This window comes from Orcinus orca, chromosome 4 (assembly GCF_937001465.1).
Source record: "Orcinus orca chromosome 4, mOrcOrc1.1, whole genome shotgun sequence".
Classification (NCBI taxonomy): Eukaryota; Metazoa; Chordata; class Mammalia; order Artiodactyla; family Delphinidae; genus Orcinus; species Orcinus orca.
Window position 1 is genome coordinate 93,620,319 of NC_064562.1, and position 20,079 is coordinate 93,640,397.

The window sequence follows — 20,079 nt, forward strand, 5'->3', positions numbered from 1 at the left end:
TGAGTATGACTCAGACTCCTGGGCTGTTTGGAAGGGCATCCATCCTAAGGCGGGAGAGTGATGGGCTTAGGCTCAGGTATGAGGAATTGAAAACCGAACCAAATTTTTGTTGTGCATCTCAGTCATCTTTGGAATGTGTTATAAATATAGATTCTTGGGCGTGTTATCATCAGTTGTTGCTGTACAGCAGCTCCACTGGCCGGTACCTGGAGAGCCACAAACTTAAGAGCATGGCATGTGTGCCCGGTGCCCAAGTGGAGGTCAAAACATGGAGGGCTTTGATTTCATGTTAAGGAGTTTGCACCTGGTAGACTTTTATGGTTAGGAGTGCCCATCTATTTGCATCTGGTGAAGTGCCTGGGGGTTTGAAGCCTCTGAAGTGGACCCTTGGGTGGTCAGACTGTTAAAGGGTCAGATGACTGGAGGATGCAGCCGACACAAAAGTGCAGAGAGGATTTTAAGGCCTGTGGCAGGGAGCTTCTCTGGGTCATGAAAAGGAATCCGGTTCATTAGCCCTATTCAGCATGTCCACTGATAGCAGAGAGAGGTGGTTTTGCTTAGAACATTTGGTATATCCATCCCTGAGTCAGCCACTCAGGACGTTTATGTGTAAGAGACAAAAAGGACTTGTGCATGAAAACATGAAGACTCCCCACATGTGCACACACCCCCCAAAAAATTCACAAAATGGGCTTCCGAACCACTGCTACCATCCTTCCCGGCCAGTCTCCCATCTCTTAAACGTGTCCCGAGCACTTTGCAAATTTCTAGAAACCTAGTTAGAGATGTATATGGAGAAGGGAGTGATTCATTCTATTTCAAGGGGTTGATAGGAAGCCTTCAGAGAGGAAGTAATACCTGCCTACTCAGAATTTTAAATAGTGCCGAGGATTTTGCAAAATGTGTGGATTTGCAAGCAGTTGCAGCATACGCAAAAGGTATGGGGCCATCTAACAGTTTGCTGCCTGGGGGAAATGATAATTAACAATAATGTGCTAAAGTCAGTGATGTGGCACAGGTTAAACTTGAGCCTGAAGTTGGTACATGGGAACACCCACCTTGCAGGAAATGTATATGAGGTACGGTATCTGGAGCATCCTTGCCGTTTACATCAATAGTAGCTGCTGCTGTTTTGATTGTTAGACTGAGACCAGACTGTCATACGGCACCCCAAGGAGCTTAGACTGTCTTGTTCAGATGTGGAGTGACAGGCCAAATGTGGATTTTCAGTAGTTCAGTGGTACGTGGAGACCGGGCTGAGGGGTTTGTTGGGATGCTTGCAGTGATTCAGGCAGGAGATGTAACGAGGGTCTGAACTGTGTTGAGGAGGGTTGGAGGAGTGTTATCAGTTCCCGTTTTTTTTTTTTTTTCACAGTTCTGGAGGCTGGGGAGTCCGAGATCAAAGTTTCAGCCGATTTGGATATAACTATTTCCCTTTTGTGATGGGCAAACAAAATTAGCTAATGCGTTTTTTTTAAACAAAATAACTTTGTGAACAAGAATAATATATCTGAGAATTAGGCTCATATGTGGTGTTGAGGTTTAACTTTCTACTTTTTTTCCTGACATTTTGTCATTTTGAGTGTGACAGAGGGATACCTGTTTGACAAAGGCATTTCCTGCCTTTCATCTCTTGTTTGTACTTTTATTTCTCTGTTTCTGCAGTGCTGCCTGAATACGATATGTGTTTTCCCTTTTTTCATATACTTACTTGTCAATGTTGGCTGATGTTTTTGAACAGTTAAAGCAAGAGCTTATGGGCATGTTAGAGGCTCTGAGTTATGTCTTTTGAACAGCTACTTTGAGATGTGATTTCCAGAAATATTGCATCTGTGCTTGCTCAGATAAATATACCTTGTTTGGCTGTGTCTCATTTTATTACTTCAGTGTATGGTTGTTATGCACATTCTGTATTTTTTTCTTTTTCCTGATGCATAATATACAGAAATTTTTGCATACCATACATTTTTACAAACTGAATGCAGCCATGTAAACAGCACCTGATAAATCAACTTTTTAAAAAATTAATGTTGTTTATGAGAAAAATGAACCTATGTGTATATGCTGTATATAAAGGAAAATGTGACCTTCAAACTTTTTCCTTTTACTTTCATACTAACTTCCTGTTATCTACTGTACAGTTGCTCAGCTAGTCTTATCCTATATAACAATATTTACATACAATGCTGCTGCAATTTTGAAGTGAAAATTATTAACCTGAGAAGTATGTTCTAACTGTGCTTTTGGAGAGAGTCTTTGAAGAAGGTGTACTAAAGGGGAGGTTGTTCATATCTAGTTAGGTACTATTAAGAAAAATTATCTAAAATTTGGATATCAAAAGAATGTACAGCATGTTCCTTCAATGCCTTGTTGGGGGTGTTGTTTAACAGGCTCACCTCAGGGATATTTAATTCTAATCCTTGTGCTCCACTTTCCACTTACTATTTGTTTAGAGCTCCGGACTGAGAAGTTACCTGTTAGCTTGTAGATTTTTGTCTAGTAGAAAGATATCTCCAAAGGTTATGGTTTTATTGTCCTGTAGGGCACTAACCAGTTTTTTATCTAACCTACCCATTTTATTCTAGCACTGAGGAAAAAGAAAAAAAAAAAAGCCTTTTCTGAGGGACTGTGTAAATCTGTTCCACAAATGCTCTTGGAACTAGCCCTACCACCTTACTGGTTCCCTCATTAATTAGTGAATGAATTTTTTTGGATACATGTTCATTTTATATTTGAGAATCGTTTTTTTTACCTTTTTGAAAATCGTCATTTGATACTACCATAGCATTTCTGTCCTGTCCCTTCACACTCTACCTAGGAATTGACTTTCTAGGGCATACAAAGTAATGCACAAAGATTCCAAACTCTCAGCGATCACAAGTAATGATCCTCATTTCTATTGTTTTTCTTCAGAGAACGTTTATAATGTGAAACTAGTTTTAATACCAAAAATGTCCTGATATATTGCTTTTCTTTTTTTCTAGGCTTAAGTACATAAAGCATTCACTGTGCAGAAAATAACATTTTGAGATAAGTGATAGAGGAAAATCCAATACAGAAGTGCACCCTCTTGTGTGTGTATTGCATTGTACTGCTTCTATCATATTGCCTAGTAATGAAGCCACCATTATGTCCTCAGTCAGTGAAGTGAATGTTGATATCAAAGATTTCCTAATGAGCATTAATTTGGAGCAGTACCTCTTACGCTTCCGCGAATTTGGTTTTAATAATGTAAGGGACTGTGCAGAAATAAATGACAGCGTGCTCCTCAAAGTTGGAATATCACCTACAGGACACCGGAGGAGGATACTTAAACAGTTACAGATAATCCTGTCAAAAATGCAAGATATCTCAATATATGCAAATGTCCATAAAACAAAGAAGAATCATGAGACTTCAGAGGATCACCATGCTCCATCTTCTGCTCAGAATACCTGCCTAGAACTTTCAGATTCACACAGTGTTCAGACACCCAGCCCAACGCAGCTGGAGACTGTTACAAAAAGTCTTGATCAAAATGAAGTTAGTGTGGAAAATAGCCAGTCTTTTAAATCAGATGATAAGCTGACTCTTCCTGCATACAACTTTCCCATTCCGGAAGAAGAACCACACCCGAATTCAGATTCTTTTCAAGATTCTTTGTTGGGTAGTGAAATTACTGACGTAGAATCTTTGACTGCACAAAAGACTATCGACTGTACAACCGAAGAAGAACAAACAAAAAAAGTTGATTTGATCTCAGAAAATGTGAGCAAGCTTCCTAGTGCAGACCCTGAATTCCTTTCTTCCCCTGACTGTTCAGTATCAGAAGCAAATTCTGGAAATGGAACTAATGGTTTATTAGAAAGCTCACCACCATCCCCATTCTTTCAATTTCAAGGAGAAATGGTTGTAAATGATTTGTATGTTCCGTCATCGCCAGTCCTAACACCTATGAGAAGTCGTAGCAAGTTGGTTTCAAGACCATCTCGATCTTTTCTGCTAAGACATCGGCCTGTACCAGAGATTCCAGGGTCAGCAAAAGGAATTTCAGGGAGGTAAGAATTTTTATGATAAGTTGTGTGTATTCAATTTGGGGGAATTTAGTTATTTTTTAACAATTTTATTTTCAGTGTTCATTTCTAAATTTGACCCATTCAACCAACCTTTTCCTTCTTCTGAAATTTTTTGTCATACCATCTCTCTTGTACACCACTGCCCAGAGTCGGTTTCCAACTTAAAACTTCCTGGGACTCTTCAGCTTTCTCCTATTTAATTGGGGGACTTCATTTCCCCTAATTCTGCCTGGACATTCTTTCCTGTACCTTCCTCCATGCCTGGTATTATATTCTTCCATGAGTGCACTTTATATTTGAATTGCTGACTCTATCTCCCCACTAGGTTATGTGTTTTTTGGCAGGGGCCATGTTCCTAATGACTGTATCTCTACTACCTGACATGATTGGCACGAATTAATCATTCACCACGCATCTAGCGAGCACTTGCTTGGTACTGGTCACGGCACTAGATGCGGAGGAGGTAGAGAGAAAAAAAGGGGCTTGAGTGTAGTGTAGAAGACATGTAAAAAGTAGTAACAGTACAATATGAGACCACTTCAGCTGGAGACCAAGAACGCTGAAGAGGGGGCCTACCGGCCTGTTGGGTCATTGGTACCCTGAGGTAACTGTGGAGTCTAAGAGGAGCTGACTTATAGCAGGGAGAGCTTTCAACCATTTCTCAAAGTTACACCTAAGATGTGGTTTTCTTCAGGGTTGTGGTGGGATTTTTTTTTTTTTTTTAATTCACTAAAAGCTAACACTTGTCTCTGTTGGGAGTCATGAGGTTGTTTAAGTTCAATCCTTACCGCTGTGGCACTAAGTGCAATTACAGATTCCTGTAAACAGGCTCTAGGCTGGCATTTCTGCAAGGTTCTCATTACCCCTTTGTCTCCCTGTGTATCCAGTCTGTCCCTGGTGCTGGATCTTGGTTGTATTTACAAGAGAAAAATATGGAAATTTAGTACATGCAAGAGAAAACGGCAATTTACAAGACCATGTTAAGTACCTCCCATTAGAGTGTAAACTTTTTGAGGGCAGAGGCCCTAATTAATTTGTCTTTATCATGGCATCCCTGGTGCCAATGGCAATATTGAGTATTTACTGGGAAATCAATTGGCAGTATCATTTATTAAACACCTAGAAGCTGGTTTGGCTTATAATTTTCCATGGGTTATCTAATTCTCACATTGGCCCTCTGAAATAGGTATTATTCCTCCATTTTCTTATGAGGTAACTGAGCCTTAGGTTAATTTTTCTAGGATCACATGGGTAGTGAACTGGGATTTCACTCCAGTACATCTGACTCTATAACACACTTTCTTAACCACTCATTTAGTAAATATTCTTAAAAGTGTTGATTGCATATATAAGAAATGGAGTATTTCTTAGGAAAGTAGAAGATCACCAATTTTTGTATGACACCATAGCTTTAGCATATTTTGCTAATTTTAAACAATTAAAAGAAAGTAAATGAGAAGGGTCTGCTATGTCTTTGCAGGAACAGAATCCTTTTGCGAGCCATAAGGATAACTTCAGATAAGAAACATTTGGCTCAAGTTTTAAATAAGTTGTGCTATTTTTCATAAATTTTTGAGAATCTTTTGATGTTCATTTACTTCTAAGTGTAAGCTTTGCACCATGTGAAAGACTTGTTATTCACATTGTGACTGAGTCTTTGAAAATGAGAATTAAAATAATGTTGAAATTAGTAGTAAAGAGCTTAGCGGGAGCCTCATCATAGCACTGCCAGAGAACCCATTGTCACCTCTCTTTTCTTCTTTGATTATGGCAGTAGATGGTAACTAGGTATTTCTGGTGATCAAATTATAAAATGAGAAAGTAAATTAAATTATTTTCAGACTTCACTGTTTTTCTTTGTGGTCCTTGCCTGAACTGCAAACAGTAATTGCAAACTAATTACAGTGTTATGACTTTTATAAAATGAAACCGTGGCTTATATAATCTGAGATCCTCTCTAATCAAATAACATCTAAACGATATTTAGTACATTTCTTGCTGTACCATATAAATATATTTCTTTGTGGTCAGTGATTTGGACATAATTTCTTTACTCCTTAAAGATTTCATGTAAGTGTTGACAGGAACATGATGCTGGATGTGTATTCCTGATGTGTGAGGTGCTTTGTTTCTATCTCCCTGGACGTGTACCCTCACCCCACCACCCCCTGCCAATTTATCTGATGCAATTAACTTGCCAGTCAAATGGGTTATGTTTGTCCTTGCCTTGGGCTTCTTCCCTGAACTCCTGTCTGCTCCTTTTGGGAAGGCTGGGCTGGGTGGGGCTATGCTGGACACTGGACCTCAGGATCTCTTTTTTTAAGTCCTATCTTTTGAGGCCCAGGTCAGATCTAGGCTTGAAGAGCCAGCTTCTTCCTTATCAGCTCATCTGGAGGTCTCCCACAGAGGTCTCCAAGCAGAAAGCAAGTCTCACCAGCTGCCCTTCCCTGGGAGTCATAGGTGTGTCTTGTGAGCCTTCCAGGAGGATCCTCCTTAGTGCTCAAAGCAGGAAGGAACAAGTATCTTTAGCAACTGAAGAGATACCTGTCTTATCTTCCTCCCCAGTTTAATGATTTTCATTCATCTTTCATGTAACTGTTTTATCCTTGGCACAGTCAAAGCCCTGTCTTTTAGGTGTCATGCCTTTGAATGTTTGGGGGGAAGGAAAAATAAGGAAACAGCGGTAAAGGGGAGGAGTGTGGTATGCAAGGCTGCACTGTGACTGGAGTATCTGTTATAACTTGTTATAAGACTGAGGTGCTATAGTGACTGTTTGAGGGCTTTTCAAAAATTTGAATTCTAAACCTGAAGTCTCCAGCCTCCTGTGAACTTTTTATTAAAAGTAAAAATCTTAGATATTTTTCTCTAGATGTATTAATACATAGATATTAAAAATGGGTGCAACTATTTTAGACTTTAATGTTGAAATACATATGAACCAAAAACGTACAGAAAAATGGTAAGCAATTGTTTGCTACATTGAATTAGAAAAATACAGAAACTCATCCTATCCTTTCCATGTTCAAGGAAAACTTTACATTTCATGTTATAGCAGAAAAATGCTTAGCATTCTAAAATTCAGACTTTTTCCTTTAAAATGACTTTTTATAAAATTGGTTGATTATTTCAATATTTGCAAATTTTGACTTGAATATCTAAATAATGAATCAAAATTAATAGTTAACCGTTTGATTTATTGTTAGAGGATAAAGGTATCTGTGTGATCCTTTTTACAAGTGAAAAGACATTAACATTTGTACCCTTTATTCATAATTTGAAAAGCCCTTCTTTGTTTGAAAAAATATATTTTGAACTGAAGCTTCTGCTACGTGATGAAAAAAGTTTCACAATAATGATGTAGACTTTTGTGCTGTAATCCTTCTGTAATTATTTATTCTTATCCTAAGGACATTTTTTGTAACTTTGTAGATTGAGAATTATCTGTGCATTATACATTTCATATTCGTAGTCTGTGCTGTAATTAATGCACTCTTGTGTTTTCCAAATTCAGATTTGTGTGTTTTAGTTAGACATTATGTAACCTCAAGGCAGTTTCAACTGCCACCTAATGATTGTGGTGTTTTTCTTTTGAATTCAATCCTACAGTGACCTGTAGTTTGTCTGTTATGAATTGTAAGAATTGCATTTTTTTTTAAACAAACATTCTGTGTAATGATAAGCACGGCTGCCTTGCTTAAGTAATAGGTAAGTGTAGATCATAAAGAGAGATCTTTAACGTTAATTAAACTTTATGCCTCTGCTATTCTTGGCAATTTTAGTGATAAAAAATATGTGAACACATAACATCTGTAGGCATGTTGAAGATTCACTTTGATAATCAGAGTTATTTTTTTGCAACTTGGTGTTTCCTTTAATATTATTTTTGAGATTTGTTCACATCCATGCACGTATTTTAGCAATAATTGCTGTATAGTATTTTATTAAATGATGGAAAACACAGTTTATTCCCCTACTAGGTCATTGACTATTTTTTTCATTGTTACAAATGAAGAGTTCTCATACTTTTAAGGACTTTAAGAAACATTTGTGCATATTCAGTGTACCAGGAAGACCAAACGTTCTTTTCACTAATAAAAAATATAACAATTGGCTCATTCTACCCGAGTGTTTACATTGTGTAGGGCACACACCTTATGCTCTTTAAAAACATCATCTCATTAATCCTCATAATATTCATAGGCAGCAGACCCTTTTTTTATTCCCCTTCAATAAATGAGGAAAAATAGGCTCAGGGCTGTTGGGTAACTTGACCAAGATCACCAAAGCATAATAACAAAAAATGATAATAGCTACTGCTTTTCTAAATGGGTTTTAAATTTTTGCTAATCAACCATGCTTTATATTTCAAATTTAAAAGCAATCGCAGTTTTTAGGATAACTGATGGGGAAATAATAGGGCAGAAAGAGGGAGAAAGGAAAGAACGTGGGCTTTGCACTCAAGACAGAATTGACCTCGAATGTTGGTTTTGTCTCCTATTAGCTGTGCGCCTTGGGCTGGGAGAACTTCCTTTCCTTATTGGTAGGATTAGGACACTAGGTCCTACCTCAGTGGGCTATTAGGAGGATGAAATATGAGATGTAGATATATAAACCCCTAACAAAATACTTTGGGCATAGTAGATATTAGAATATAAAATAGCTTGTGATAATTTATTCATAGATAAATGAGAATATAAATTGCTAATCACCAGTTTTCAAAACAGCTTGTTTCCTGTATTGACCTAATTTTCATCTACAGTAGATCAAATGAGCTTGGTTGATAGATTTGGTAATTGCTTGCAGGTGGATATTGAATAGAGCTATCAATAAAAATCATCGCAAACTTTTTTCTTTACATTTATCAGACTAAAAGTAAAACCAACAAAATATGCTTTAAAAATACCACTAATGGATGTACTTAAAATAATTCAAAAATCTTTTTTTTTTAATTTACATTTTTTTTTTTTTTTAGTAAGTTAATGTTGAGTTCTTTATTAAGCATGGTGACTTAGAAAAGGGCTTATGGAGCTAGACTGCCTGAGTTTGAATCCCAGGTTAGTTACTTTGAGCTGTGTGACTGTGGAAAAGTAAGTTAACTGCTTTGTGTGACAATCTTCTTAAAAAATGCAGATAAATGATAGTTCTTACTTCTTCGGGTGTTTGTGACTACACACACACACACACACACACACACACACACACACATTATGAGTGTGTGTGTATTTATAAAATTTTGAGACCTGTGTCTGACATATAGTAAATGCTTAATAAGAATTAGCAATATATATTATTAGCACAAGTTACCAAAGATGTAGAAAATTTGAGTGCTGCTCTACTCAGCGGTTCAGATTATTAATATGTATTTGTGTCAGTGACATACAAATTTGAGGAAATGATTATAGCCATATAACAGTGTCAAGAATCTGGAGATAATGCACAAATAAAGGGTGACTTATTTTGCAACCCTTTTGTAAACTTGTGTGCCCTCCCCAGCCAAAGACAACTTCTATCCTGACTTTAAATAATGATGATTACTCTCATTTTAAAAAAGTTTTACATCTTAAGTATGTCCCAAACAATATACTGTCATTATTTTTTTTAGCATCTTTATTGGAGTATAATTGCTTTACAATGGTGTGTTAATTTCTGCTTTATAACAAAGTGAATCAGCTATACATATACATATGTTCCCATATCTCTTCCCTCTTGCATCTCCCTCCCTCCCACCCTCCCTATCACACCCCTCTAGGTGCTCGCAAAGCACCGAGCTGATCTCGGTATTTGTTTTTCTCCTTCTGACTTACCTCACTCTGTATGACAGACTCTAGATCCATCCACCTCACTACAAATAACTCAATTTCGTTTCTTTTTATGGCTGAGTAATATTCCATTGTATATATGTGCCACATCTTCTTTATCCATTCATCTGTCAATGGACACTTAGGTTGCTTCCATGTCTTGGCTATTGTAAATAGAGCTGCAATGAAGATTGTGGTACATGACTCTTTTAAATTATGGTTTTCTCAGGGTATATGCCCAGTAGTGGGATTGCTGGGTCATATGGCAGTTCTATTTTTAGTTTTTTAAGGAACCTCCATACTGTTCTCCATAGTGGCTGAACCAATTCACATTCCCACCAGCAGTGCAGGAGTGTTCCCTTTTCTCCACACCCTCTCCAGCATTTATTGTTTCTAGATTTTTTGATGATGGCCATTCTGACTGGTGTGAGATGATATGTCATTGTAGTTTTGATTTGCATTTCTCTAATGATTAATGATGTTGAGCATGCTTTCATGTGTTTCTTGGCAATCTGTATATCTTCTTTGGAGAAATGTCTATTTAGGTCTTCTGCCTATTTTTGGATTGGGTTGTTTGTTTTTTTGTTATTGAGCTGCATGAGCTGCTTGTAAATTCTGGAGATTAATCCTTTGTCAGTTGCTTCATTTGCAAATATTTTCTCCCATTCTGAGGGTTGTCTTTTGGTCTTGTTTATGGTTTCCTTTGCTGTGCAAAAGCTTTTCAGTTTCATTAGGTCCCATTTGTTTATTTTTGTTTTTATTTCCATTTCTCTAGGAGGTGGGTCAAAAAGGATCTTGCTGTGATTTATGTCATAGGGTGTTCTGCCTATGTTTTCCTCTAAGAGAGTTTGATAGTGTCTGGGCTTACATTTAGGTCTTTTATCCATTTTGAGTTTATTTTTGTGTATGGTGTTAGGAAGTGTTCTAATTTCATTCTTTTACATGTAACTGTCCAGTTTTCCCAGCACCACTTATTGAAGAGGCTGTCTTTTCTCCATTGTATATTCTTGCCTCCTTTATCAAAGATAAGGTGACCATATTTGCTTGGGTTTATCTCTGGACTTTCTATCCTGTTCCATTGATCTATATTTCTGTTTTTGTGCCAGTACCATAGTGTCTTGATTACTGTAGTTTTGTAGTATAGTCTGAGGTCCAGGTAGCTTGATTCCTCCAGCTCTGTTTCTCTTTCTCAAGACTGCTTTGACTGTTCGGGGTCTTTTGTGTTTCCATACAAACTGTGAATTTTTTTTGTTCTAGTTCTGTGAAAAATGCCAGTGGTAGTTTGATAGGGATTGAATCTGTAGATTGCTTTGGGTAGTAGAGTCATTTTCAAAATGTTGATTCTTCCAATCTAAGAACATGGTCTATCTCTCCATCTATTTGTATCATTTTTAATTACTTTCATCAGTGTCTTATAATTTTCTGCATACAGGTCTTTTGTCTCCTTAGGTAGGTTCATTCCTAGATATTTTATTCTTTTTGTTGCAATGGCAAATGGGAGTGTTTTCTTAATTTCACTTTCAGATTTTTCATCATTAGTTTATAGGAATGCAAAAGATTTCTGTGCTTAATTTTGTATCCTGCTGCTTTACCAAATTCATTGATTAGCTCTAGTAGTTTTTTGGTAACATCTTTAGAATTCTCTGTGTATAGTATCATGTCATCTGCAAACAGAGACAGCTTTACTTCTTCTTTGCCAATTTGGATTCCTTTTATTTCTTTTTCTTCTCTGATTGCTGCAGCTAAAACTTCCAAAACTGTGTTGAATATTAGTGGTGAGAATGGGCAACCTTGTCTTTTTCCTGATATTAGTGGAATTGGTTTCAGTTTTTCACCATTGAGGATCATGTTGGCTCTGCGTTTGTCATATATGGCCTTTATTATGTTGAGGTAAGTTCCCTCTATGCCTACTTACTGGAGGGTTTTTATCATAGATGGGTGTTGAATTTGTCGAAAGCTTTCTCTGCAACGATTGAAATGATCATGTGGGTTTTCTCCTTCAATTTGTTAATATGGTGTATCACATTGATTGATTTGAGTATATTGAAGAATCCTTGCATTCCTGGGATAAATGCCAGTTGATCATAGTGTATGATCCTTTTAATGTGCTGTTGGATTCTGTTCGTTAGTATTTTGTTTAGGATTTTTGCATCTATGTTCATCAGTGATATTGGCCTGTAGTTTTCTTTTTTTGTGACATCTTTGTCTGGTTTTGGTATCAGGGTGATGGTGGCCTCGTAGAATGAGTTTGGGAGTGTTCTTCCCTCTGCTATCTTTTGGAAGAATTTGAGAAGGATAGGTGTTAACTCTTCTCTAAATGTTTGATAGAATTCACCTCTGAAGCCATCTGGTCTTGGGCTTTTGTTTATTGGAAGATTTTTTTTTTTTTTTTTGGCAGTACGTGGGCCTCTCACTGTTGTGGCCTCTCCCATTGCAGAGCACAGGCTCCGGACGTGCAGGCTCAGTGGCCATGGCTCACAGGCCCAGCCACTCCGCGGCATGTGGGATCCTCCCAGACCAGGTCACGAACCTGTGTCCCTTGCATCGACAGGCGGACTCTCAACCACTGCGCCACCAGGGAAGCCCTACTGGAAGATTTTTAATCACAGTTTCAATTTCAGTGCTTGTGATTGGTCTGTTCATATTTTCTATTTCTTCCTGGTTCAGTCTTGGAAGGTTTTGCGTTTCTAAGATTTGTCCATTTCTTTAAGTTTGTCCACTTTATTGGCATATAGTTGCTTGTAGTAATCTCTCATGATCCTTTGTATTTCTGCAGTATCAGTTGTTACTTCTCCTTTTTCATTTCTAATTCTGTTGATTGGAGCCTTCCTTTTTTTCTTGATGAGTCTGGCTAATGGTTTATCAGTTTTATTTATCTTCTCAAGAACCATCTTTTAGTTTTATTGATCTTTGCTATTGTTTCCTTCATTTCTTTTCCTTTTATTTGATCTGATCTTTATGATTACTTTCCTTCCGCTAACTTTGGGGTTTTTTTTTTCTTCTTTCTCTAATTGTGTTAGTTGTAAGTTTGGGCTGTTTATTTGAGATGTTTCTTGTTTCTTAAGGTAGGATTGTATTGCTATAAACTTCCCTCTTAGAACTGCTTTTGCTGCATCCCTTATGTTTTGGGTCATCGTGTTTTCATTGTCATTTGTTTCTAGGTATTTTTTGATTTTCTCTTTGATTTCTTCAGTGATCTCTTGGTTATTAAGTAGTGTGTTGTTTAGCCTCCATGTGTTTGTATTTTATACAGATTTTTTCCTGTAATTGATATCTAGTCTCATAACGTTGTGGTTGGAAAAGATACTTGAAACAATTTCAATTTTCTTAAATTTACCAAGGCTTTATTTGTGACCCAAGATATGATCTATCCTGGAGAATGTTCCATGAGCATTTGAGAAGAATATGTATTCTCTTGTTTTTGGATGGAATGTCTTGTAAATAGCAATTAAGTCCATGTTGTTTAATGTATCATTTAAAGGTTGTGTTTCCTTTTTTATTTTCATTTTGGATGATCTGTCCATTGGTGAAAGTGGGGTGTTAAAGTCCCCTACTATGATTGTGTTACTGTCGATTTCCTCTTTTATAGCTGTTAGCAGTTGCCTTATGTATTGAGGTGCTCCTCCATTAGGTGCAAATATATTTATAATTGTTATATCTTCTTCTTGGATTGATCCCTTGATCATTATAGTGTCCTTCTTTGTCTCTTGTAAAAGTCTTTGTTTTATAGTCTGTTTTGTCTGATGTGAGAAGTGCTACTCCGGCTTTGTTTCCATTTTCATGGAATATCTTTTTCCATCCCCTTACTTTCAGTCTGTATGTGTCCCTGGGTCTGAAGTGGGTTTCTTGTTGACAGCATATATATGGGTCTTGTTTTTGTCTCCATTCAACCAGTCTATGTCTTTTGGTTGGAGCATTTAATCCATTTACATTTAAGGTAATTATCGATATGTATGTTCCTATTACCATTTTCGTAATTGTTTTGGGTTTGTTATTTTAGGTCTTTTGCTTCTCTTGTGTTTCCTCCCTAGAGAAGTTTCTTTAGCATTTGTTGTAAAGCTAGTTGGTGGTGCTGAATTGTCTTAGCTTTTGTTTGTCTGTAAAGGTTTTAATTTCTCCGTCAAATCTGAATGAGATCCTTACTGGGTAGAGTAATCTTGGTTGTAGGTTTTTCCCTTTCATCACGTTAAATATATCCTGCCACTCCCTTCTGTCTTGCAGAGTTTTTGCTGAAAGATCAGCTGTTAACCTTATGGGGATTCCCTTATGTGTTATTTGTTGGTTTTCCCTTGCTGCTTTTAATATTTTTTCTTTGTATTTAATTTTTGATAGTTTGATCAATATGTGTCTTGGTGTATTTCTCATTGAATTTATCCTGTATGGGAGTCTCTGTGCTTCCTGGACTTGACTATTTCCTTTCCCATATTAGGGAAGTTTTCAACTATAATCTCTTCAAATATTTTCTCAGTCTCTTTCTTTTTCTCTTCTTCTTCTGGGACCTCTATATTTCGAATGTTGGTGCATTTAATGTTGTCCCAGAAGTCTCTGAGACTGTCCTCAATTCTTTTCATTCTATTTTCTTTATTCTGCTCTACAGTACTTATTTCCACTATTTTATTTTCCAGGTCACTTATCCGTTCTTCTGCCTCAGTTAATCTGCTACTGATCCTTTGTAGAGAATTTTTAATTTCATTTATTGTGTTGTTCATCATTGTTTGTTTGCTCTTTAGTTCTTCTAGGTCGGTGTTAAACATTTCTTGTATTTTCTCCATTCTATTTCCAAGATTGTGGATCATCTTTCCTATCATTATTCCGAATTCTTTTTCAGGTAGACTGCCTATTCCCTCTTCATTTGTTAGGTCTGGTGGGTTTTTACCTTGCTTCTTCATGTGCTGTGTGTTTCTGTGTCTTCTCATTGTGCTTAACTTACTGTATTTGAGGTCTCCTTTTCGCAGGCTGCCGGTTCGTAGTTCCCATTGCTTTTGGTGTCTGCCCCCAGTGGCTAAGGCTGGTTCAGTGGTTTGTGTAGGCTTCCTGCTGGAGGGGACTAGTGCCTGTGTTCTGGTGGATGAGGCTGGATCTTTTCTTTCTGTTGGGTAGGTCCACATCTGGTAGTGTGTTTTGGGGTGTCTGTGACCTTATTATGATTTTTGGCAGCCTCTCTGCTAATGGGTGGGGTTTTGTTCCTGTCTTGCTAGTTGTTTGGCATAGGGTGTCCAGCACTGTACCTTGCTGGTCATTGAGTGGAGCTGGGTCATGGCGTTGAGATGGAGTTCTCTGGGAGATTTTTGCCATTTGATATTACATGGAGCTGGGAGGTCTCTGGTGGACCAATGTCCTGAAATTGGCTCTCCCACCTCAGAGGCATAGGCCTGATGCCTGGCCGAAGCACCAACAGCCTGTTATCCACACGGCTCAGCACAATAGGGGGGAAAAAAGAAAGAAAGAAAGAAAAAGATGAAATGAAATGAAATTTAATGAAATAAAATAATGGTATTAAAATAAAAAATAATTATTAAAAAAATTTTAAAGTAATAAAGAAGGAAAGAATAGAGCATCCAAACCTAAAAACAAATCCACCAATGATAAGAAGCACTAAAATCTATACTAAAAGAAAAGAAAAAAAACGGACAGAAAGAACCCTAGGACAACTAATAAAAGCAAAGCTATACAGACAAAATCACATACAGAAGCATACACACTCAGAAAAAGATAAAAAGGGAAAAAAAAATATATTGTTTCTCCCAAAGTTCCACCTCCTTGATTTGGGATGATTCGTTGTCGATCTAGGTATTCCACAGATGCAGGGTACATCAAGTTAATTGTGGAGATTTACTCCGCTGCTTCTGAGGCTGCTGGGAGAGTTTTCCCTTTCCCTTCTTTGTTCTCACAACTCCTGGGGTTCAGCTTTGGATTTGGCCCCACCTCTGCATGTAGTTCACCTGAGGGCATCTGTTCTTCACTCAGACAGGACGGGGTTAAAGGAGCAGCTATTCGGGGGCTCTGGTTCACTCAGGCCGTGGGGAGGCAGGGGTACGGAATGCTGGGCAAGCCTGTGGCGGCAGAGGCCAGCGTGACATTGCAGCAGCCTGAGGCACACCGTGTGTTCTCCCGGGGAAGTTGTCCCTGGATCACGGGACCCTGGCAGTGGCGGGCTGCACAGCTCCCAGGAGGGGAGATGTGGAGAGTGACCTGTGCTTGCACACAGGCTTCTTGGTGGCTGCAACAGCAGCCTTAGCATCTCATGCCCGTCTCTGGGGTCCGCGCTGATAGCCACGGCTCGCGCCCATCTCTGGAGCTCCTTTAAGCAGCACTCTTAATCCCCTCTCCTTGCGCACCCCTAAACAAAGTGGCAAGAAAAAGTGTCTTGCCTCTTCGGCAGCTTCAGACCTTTTCCCGGACTCCCTCCCGGCTAGCTGTGGCAGACTAGCCCTCTTTAGGCTCTGTTCATGCAGCCAACCCCAGTCCTCATCCAACCGAAGCCCGAGCCTCAGCTCCCCGCCCCCGCCCACCCCGGGGGGTGAGCAGAGAAGCCTCTCGTGCTGGTGAGTGCTGGTCAGCGCCGATCCTCTGTGCGGGAATCTCCCCGCTTTGCCCTCCACACCCCTGTTGCTGCGCTCTCCTCCATGGCTCTGAAGCTCCCCCCTCAGCCACTCACAGTCTCCACCCACGAAGGGTCTTCCTAGTGTGTGGAAACCTTTCCTCCTTCACAGCTCCCTCCCACTGGTGCAGGTCCCATCCCTATTCTTTTGTCTCAGTTTTTTCTTTTTTCTTTTGCCCTACCCAGGTACGTGGGGAGTTTCTTGCCTTTTGGGAGGTTTTAGGTCTTCTGCTGGCGTTCAGGAGATGCTCTGTAGGGGTTGTTCCACGTGTAGATGTATTTCTGATGTATCTGTGGGGAGGAAGGTGATCTCCACATCTTACTCTTCCGCCATCTTGAATCCCTTCTCTATACTGTAGTTTTGACTGTCTTATGGTTTTAAAAATGCAGCCATATAGTAAATCTTTTAGTTAAGTTCATTTTGCTTAACTTTGAGACTTAATCTATGTTGGTACCTATGTTTGTAGACTGTTCATTTTCACTGCTGTATAATATTTCCCCATATGGATATATCATGATATCCATTCTACTGTTATAGTTCACATTCTCCACATCATCTAGTATTTTACATGTAAATGATATATGTGTACACACGTGTTAAACCAGCTTTATTTATATCTAACTTACATGTAAGAAAAAAGACTGATATTAAATAGACAGGTTGATGAGTTTTGACAAATATATACACCCATGTGACCACAATCAAGATATAGAACATTTCTATCATCCCTCAAAAATCGCCTTTGCACATTGGCAGTAAATTATCCTATCACCTACATTGGGGAACCACTGATCTCACTGAATTACTTTTGCCTATTCTAGAATTTCATATAAATTGAATCATACAGCAAGTAACGTTTTGTGTCCGATATCTTTTATTCAACCTGATGTTTATGAGATGCATCCATGTGGCTGCATGTCAGTTTGTTGTTTTGTCTGTTGAATGTTATTCTTTTGTGTGATTCTCCCACAGCTTCTTTAACTTTTTTATGTTTACGTACATTTGGGTGGTTTTTCTTTTCATCTACATGTATGTCTGTTGAATATATACTTAGGAGTAGCGTTGCTGTCATAGTATATGCTTATCTTGCACTTTGGTGGGTAATGCAAAGTGGTTCTCATCATTGAGTAGTTATGCTCACTTATGTTAACACTAGCAGTGTTAACTAGTGCATTTCTTTTGTCTCATAGCCTCAACAGAATTTCGTTATTTAAAAAATTTTAGCCATACAGGTGGGCGGGTAGTTATATTTCATTGCGATTTTAATTTGTATTTTCTGATGACTAATGAAATCGAGCACCTTTTAATGCATTTATTGGTCATTGACCATGTTTCTATCTTCTTTTATGTGGTGCCTTTTGGAGTCATTTACCCATTTTGAGGGAGGGGGGTTGTTGTTTTGAATTGCATTTTCTGTGTTTTATAATGATTTTTAAGAGTTATTGATGCACCATGAGTATGAGCCCTTTGTCGAATATATATTTTCCTCTTCTACATACTGCTTTTTTATTCTTTGATGGTGACTTTTAATGAATGAAAGTTCTTTAATTTAGTCAGATTTACCATTACTTTCCTTTAGAGTTAGAATTTTTCATATGTTAAGACACAGAAGATATTCTGTTTTATATTCTTCTAGCTTTATTGTTTGGCCTATCATGTTGGGATTTATAATCCACCTTTTTTTTTTTTTTTTTTTTTTTGTGGTACGCGGACCTCTCACTGTTGTGGCCTCTCTGGTTGCAGAGCACAGGCTCCGGACGCGCAGGCTCAGCAGCCATGGCTCACGGGCCTAGCTGCTCCGCGGCACGTGGGATCTTCCCGGACCGGGGCACGAACCCGTGTCCCCTGCATCCGCAGGTGGACTCTCAACCACTGCGCCACCAGGGAAGCCCCTATAGTCCACCTTTAATTGATTTCTAGGTATAGTTTGAGGTAGGAGTACTTTTTCTTTTTAATACCAAGTGGATATCCAAGTCATCTTCTTATTAAAGACATGCTTTGCTCATTGCTCAAGATTGACATCTTTGTTTTAACTTAAATGAATATTGGGTGCCTTTATGCCCATTCTACTTCACTAATCTATATATCTGTCCTTTTATCAGTAATGTAGTGTCTTCATTACCATAGCTTTAAAAATAAATCCTGATACCTAGCAGAGCAAGTCTTCTCACTTTCTTCTTCAGGTGTCTTAGTTATTCTTGGTCTTTTGCTTTTTCTTATAAATTTAAAGATCAACTTGTTAAATTCCACCTAGATACCCACCCCTGTAACTCTTTTGATTGGGATTACATTGATTCTACAAATGTTGTTGACATCTTTGCGGTATTCAGTCTTCCATATATTCCTCCACTTAATTAGATTTTCTTTAATTTTCTCAGGAATGGTTTCTCAGGACTGAGTTCTTACAAATCTTTTGTTAGATTTAATCCTGGGTTTTTATATTTTTCTGATACTTTTGTATATGGTATCACTTTTAATATTTCATTTTGTTTGCTGATATTTGGGAATATAGTTTATATTTTATGTATCAACCCTATGAAGAGTAGCTTTGCTAAATTCATTTTTAAACAACTCTTTGAGGTATAATATTTGCATAATAAACTGTACCAATTCAAAGCATATAATTTGATGAGTTTTGAAAGATGTGTAAACCTATTAAATTATCACCACAATTAAGAAGTGGCAGTTCCATCAACCCTAAGCATTTCTTAGTGTCCTTCTACAGTCCATCCATCTTCCACGCTTCCTTATAGAATCATATAGGATATACGTCTTTGTGCCAGGCTTCTTTCGCTGAGCATGATGATTTTGAGAGTTATTCATATTATTATGTTTAGTATTAATTTGTATCCTTTTATTAGTTCCCACCCCCAAGCTTGGTAGTAATCCCTTAGGTCCTTATACCACTATTTGTTTATCATTCACCTGTTGATGTACATTTAGTTTGCTTTAAGTTGTTGATTATTGAAGGTAAAACTGCTATGAAGAAAGACCAGAAAACTTTATTTCCCTGGAAATATGTTTTCAATTCTTTTGAGTTTCTAGGATTGGATAGCTGGGAGCTTAAATTAACTTTATCAGAAAATGTCAAGCAGTATTCCAAAATGGATGTACCCTTTTGCGTTCCTGCTGGCAGTATTTAAACCTTTTATTTATTCAACATGCTGTCTAACACTTGGTATTTACAGCCTTAAGTTTATCCATTCTAATGAGTCCGTATTTATTATCACATTTGTGTATCCTCTTATAAAGTGTCTATTTAAATTTTTGTCCATTTTTAAATTGAATCATTCCTATTAATAGATTGTAAGTATTCTTTTTATATTTTAGAAACAAGTCATTTATCAGAAATATGTGACAGCATAAAGGTCCAACTTTTTTTTGGGGGGGTGTTGTATCTTACTTAAGAAATCTTTGCATACTTAAAGGTTGCAAAATTTTTCTCCTGTTGGTTTCCAGAAGGTTTAAAGTTTTAGTAGTAACATTTAGGCCTAAACTGCATTTCAAGTTAATTTTTGTATATGGTATGAAGTAATGGTTGATATTCATTTCTTTTTTTAAATTGAGCTATCCAGTTATTCCAGCAACACTTGTTGAAAAGACTATCCTTTCCCCATTGAATTG

General features: G+C 37.8%; 1 protein-coding gene across 6 annotated transcripts in view; it reads left to right on the forward strand.

Moving 5' to 3' along the window:
* ARAP2 (ArfGAP with RhoGAP domain, ankyrin repeat and PH domain 2) overlaps window positions 1-20,079 on the forward strand; it is a 199,375-nt gene that overhangs the window by 11,074 nt on the left and 168,222 nt on the right. For 3 of the 6 annotated variants that reach the window (XM_033421631.2, XM_049709606.1, XM_004266224.4), the window contains exon 2: window positions 2,985-4,037. The exons of the other annotated variants lie outside the window; for them this stretch is intronic. In XM_033421631.2, coding sequence (XP_033277522.2) covers window positions 3,130-4,037 — 908 coding nt within the window. In that variant the 5' untranslated portion in view covers window positions 2,985-3,129. The remainder of the gene's footprint in view (window positions 1-2,984; window positions 4,038-20,079) is intronic. 6 annotated transcript variants of the gene reach the window in all.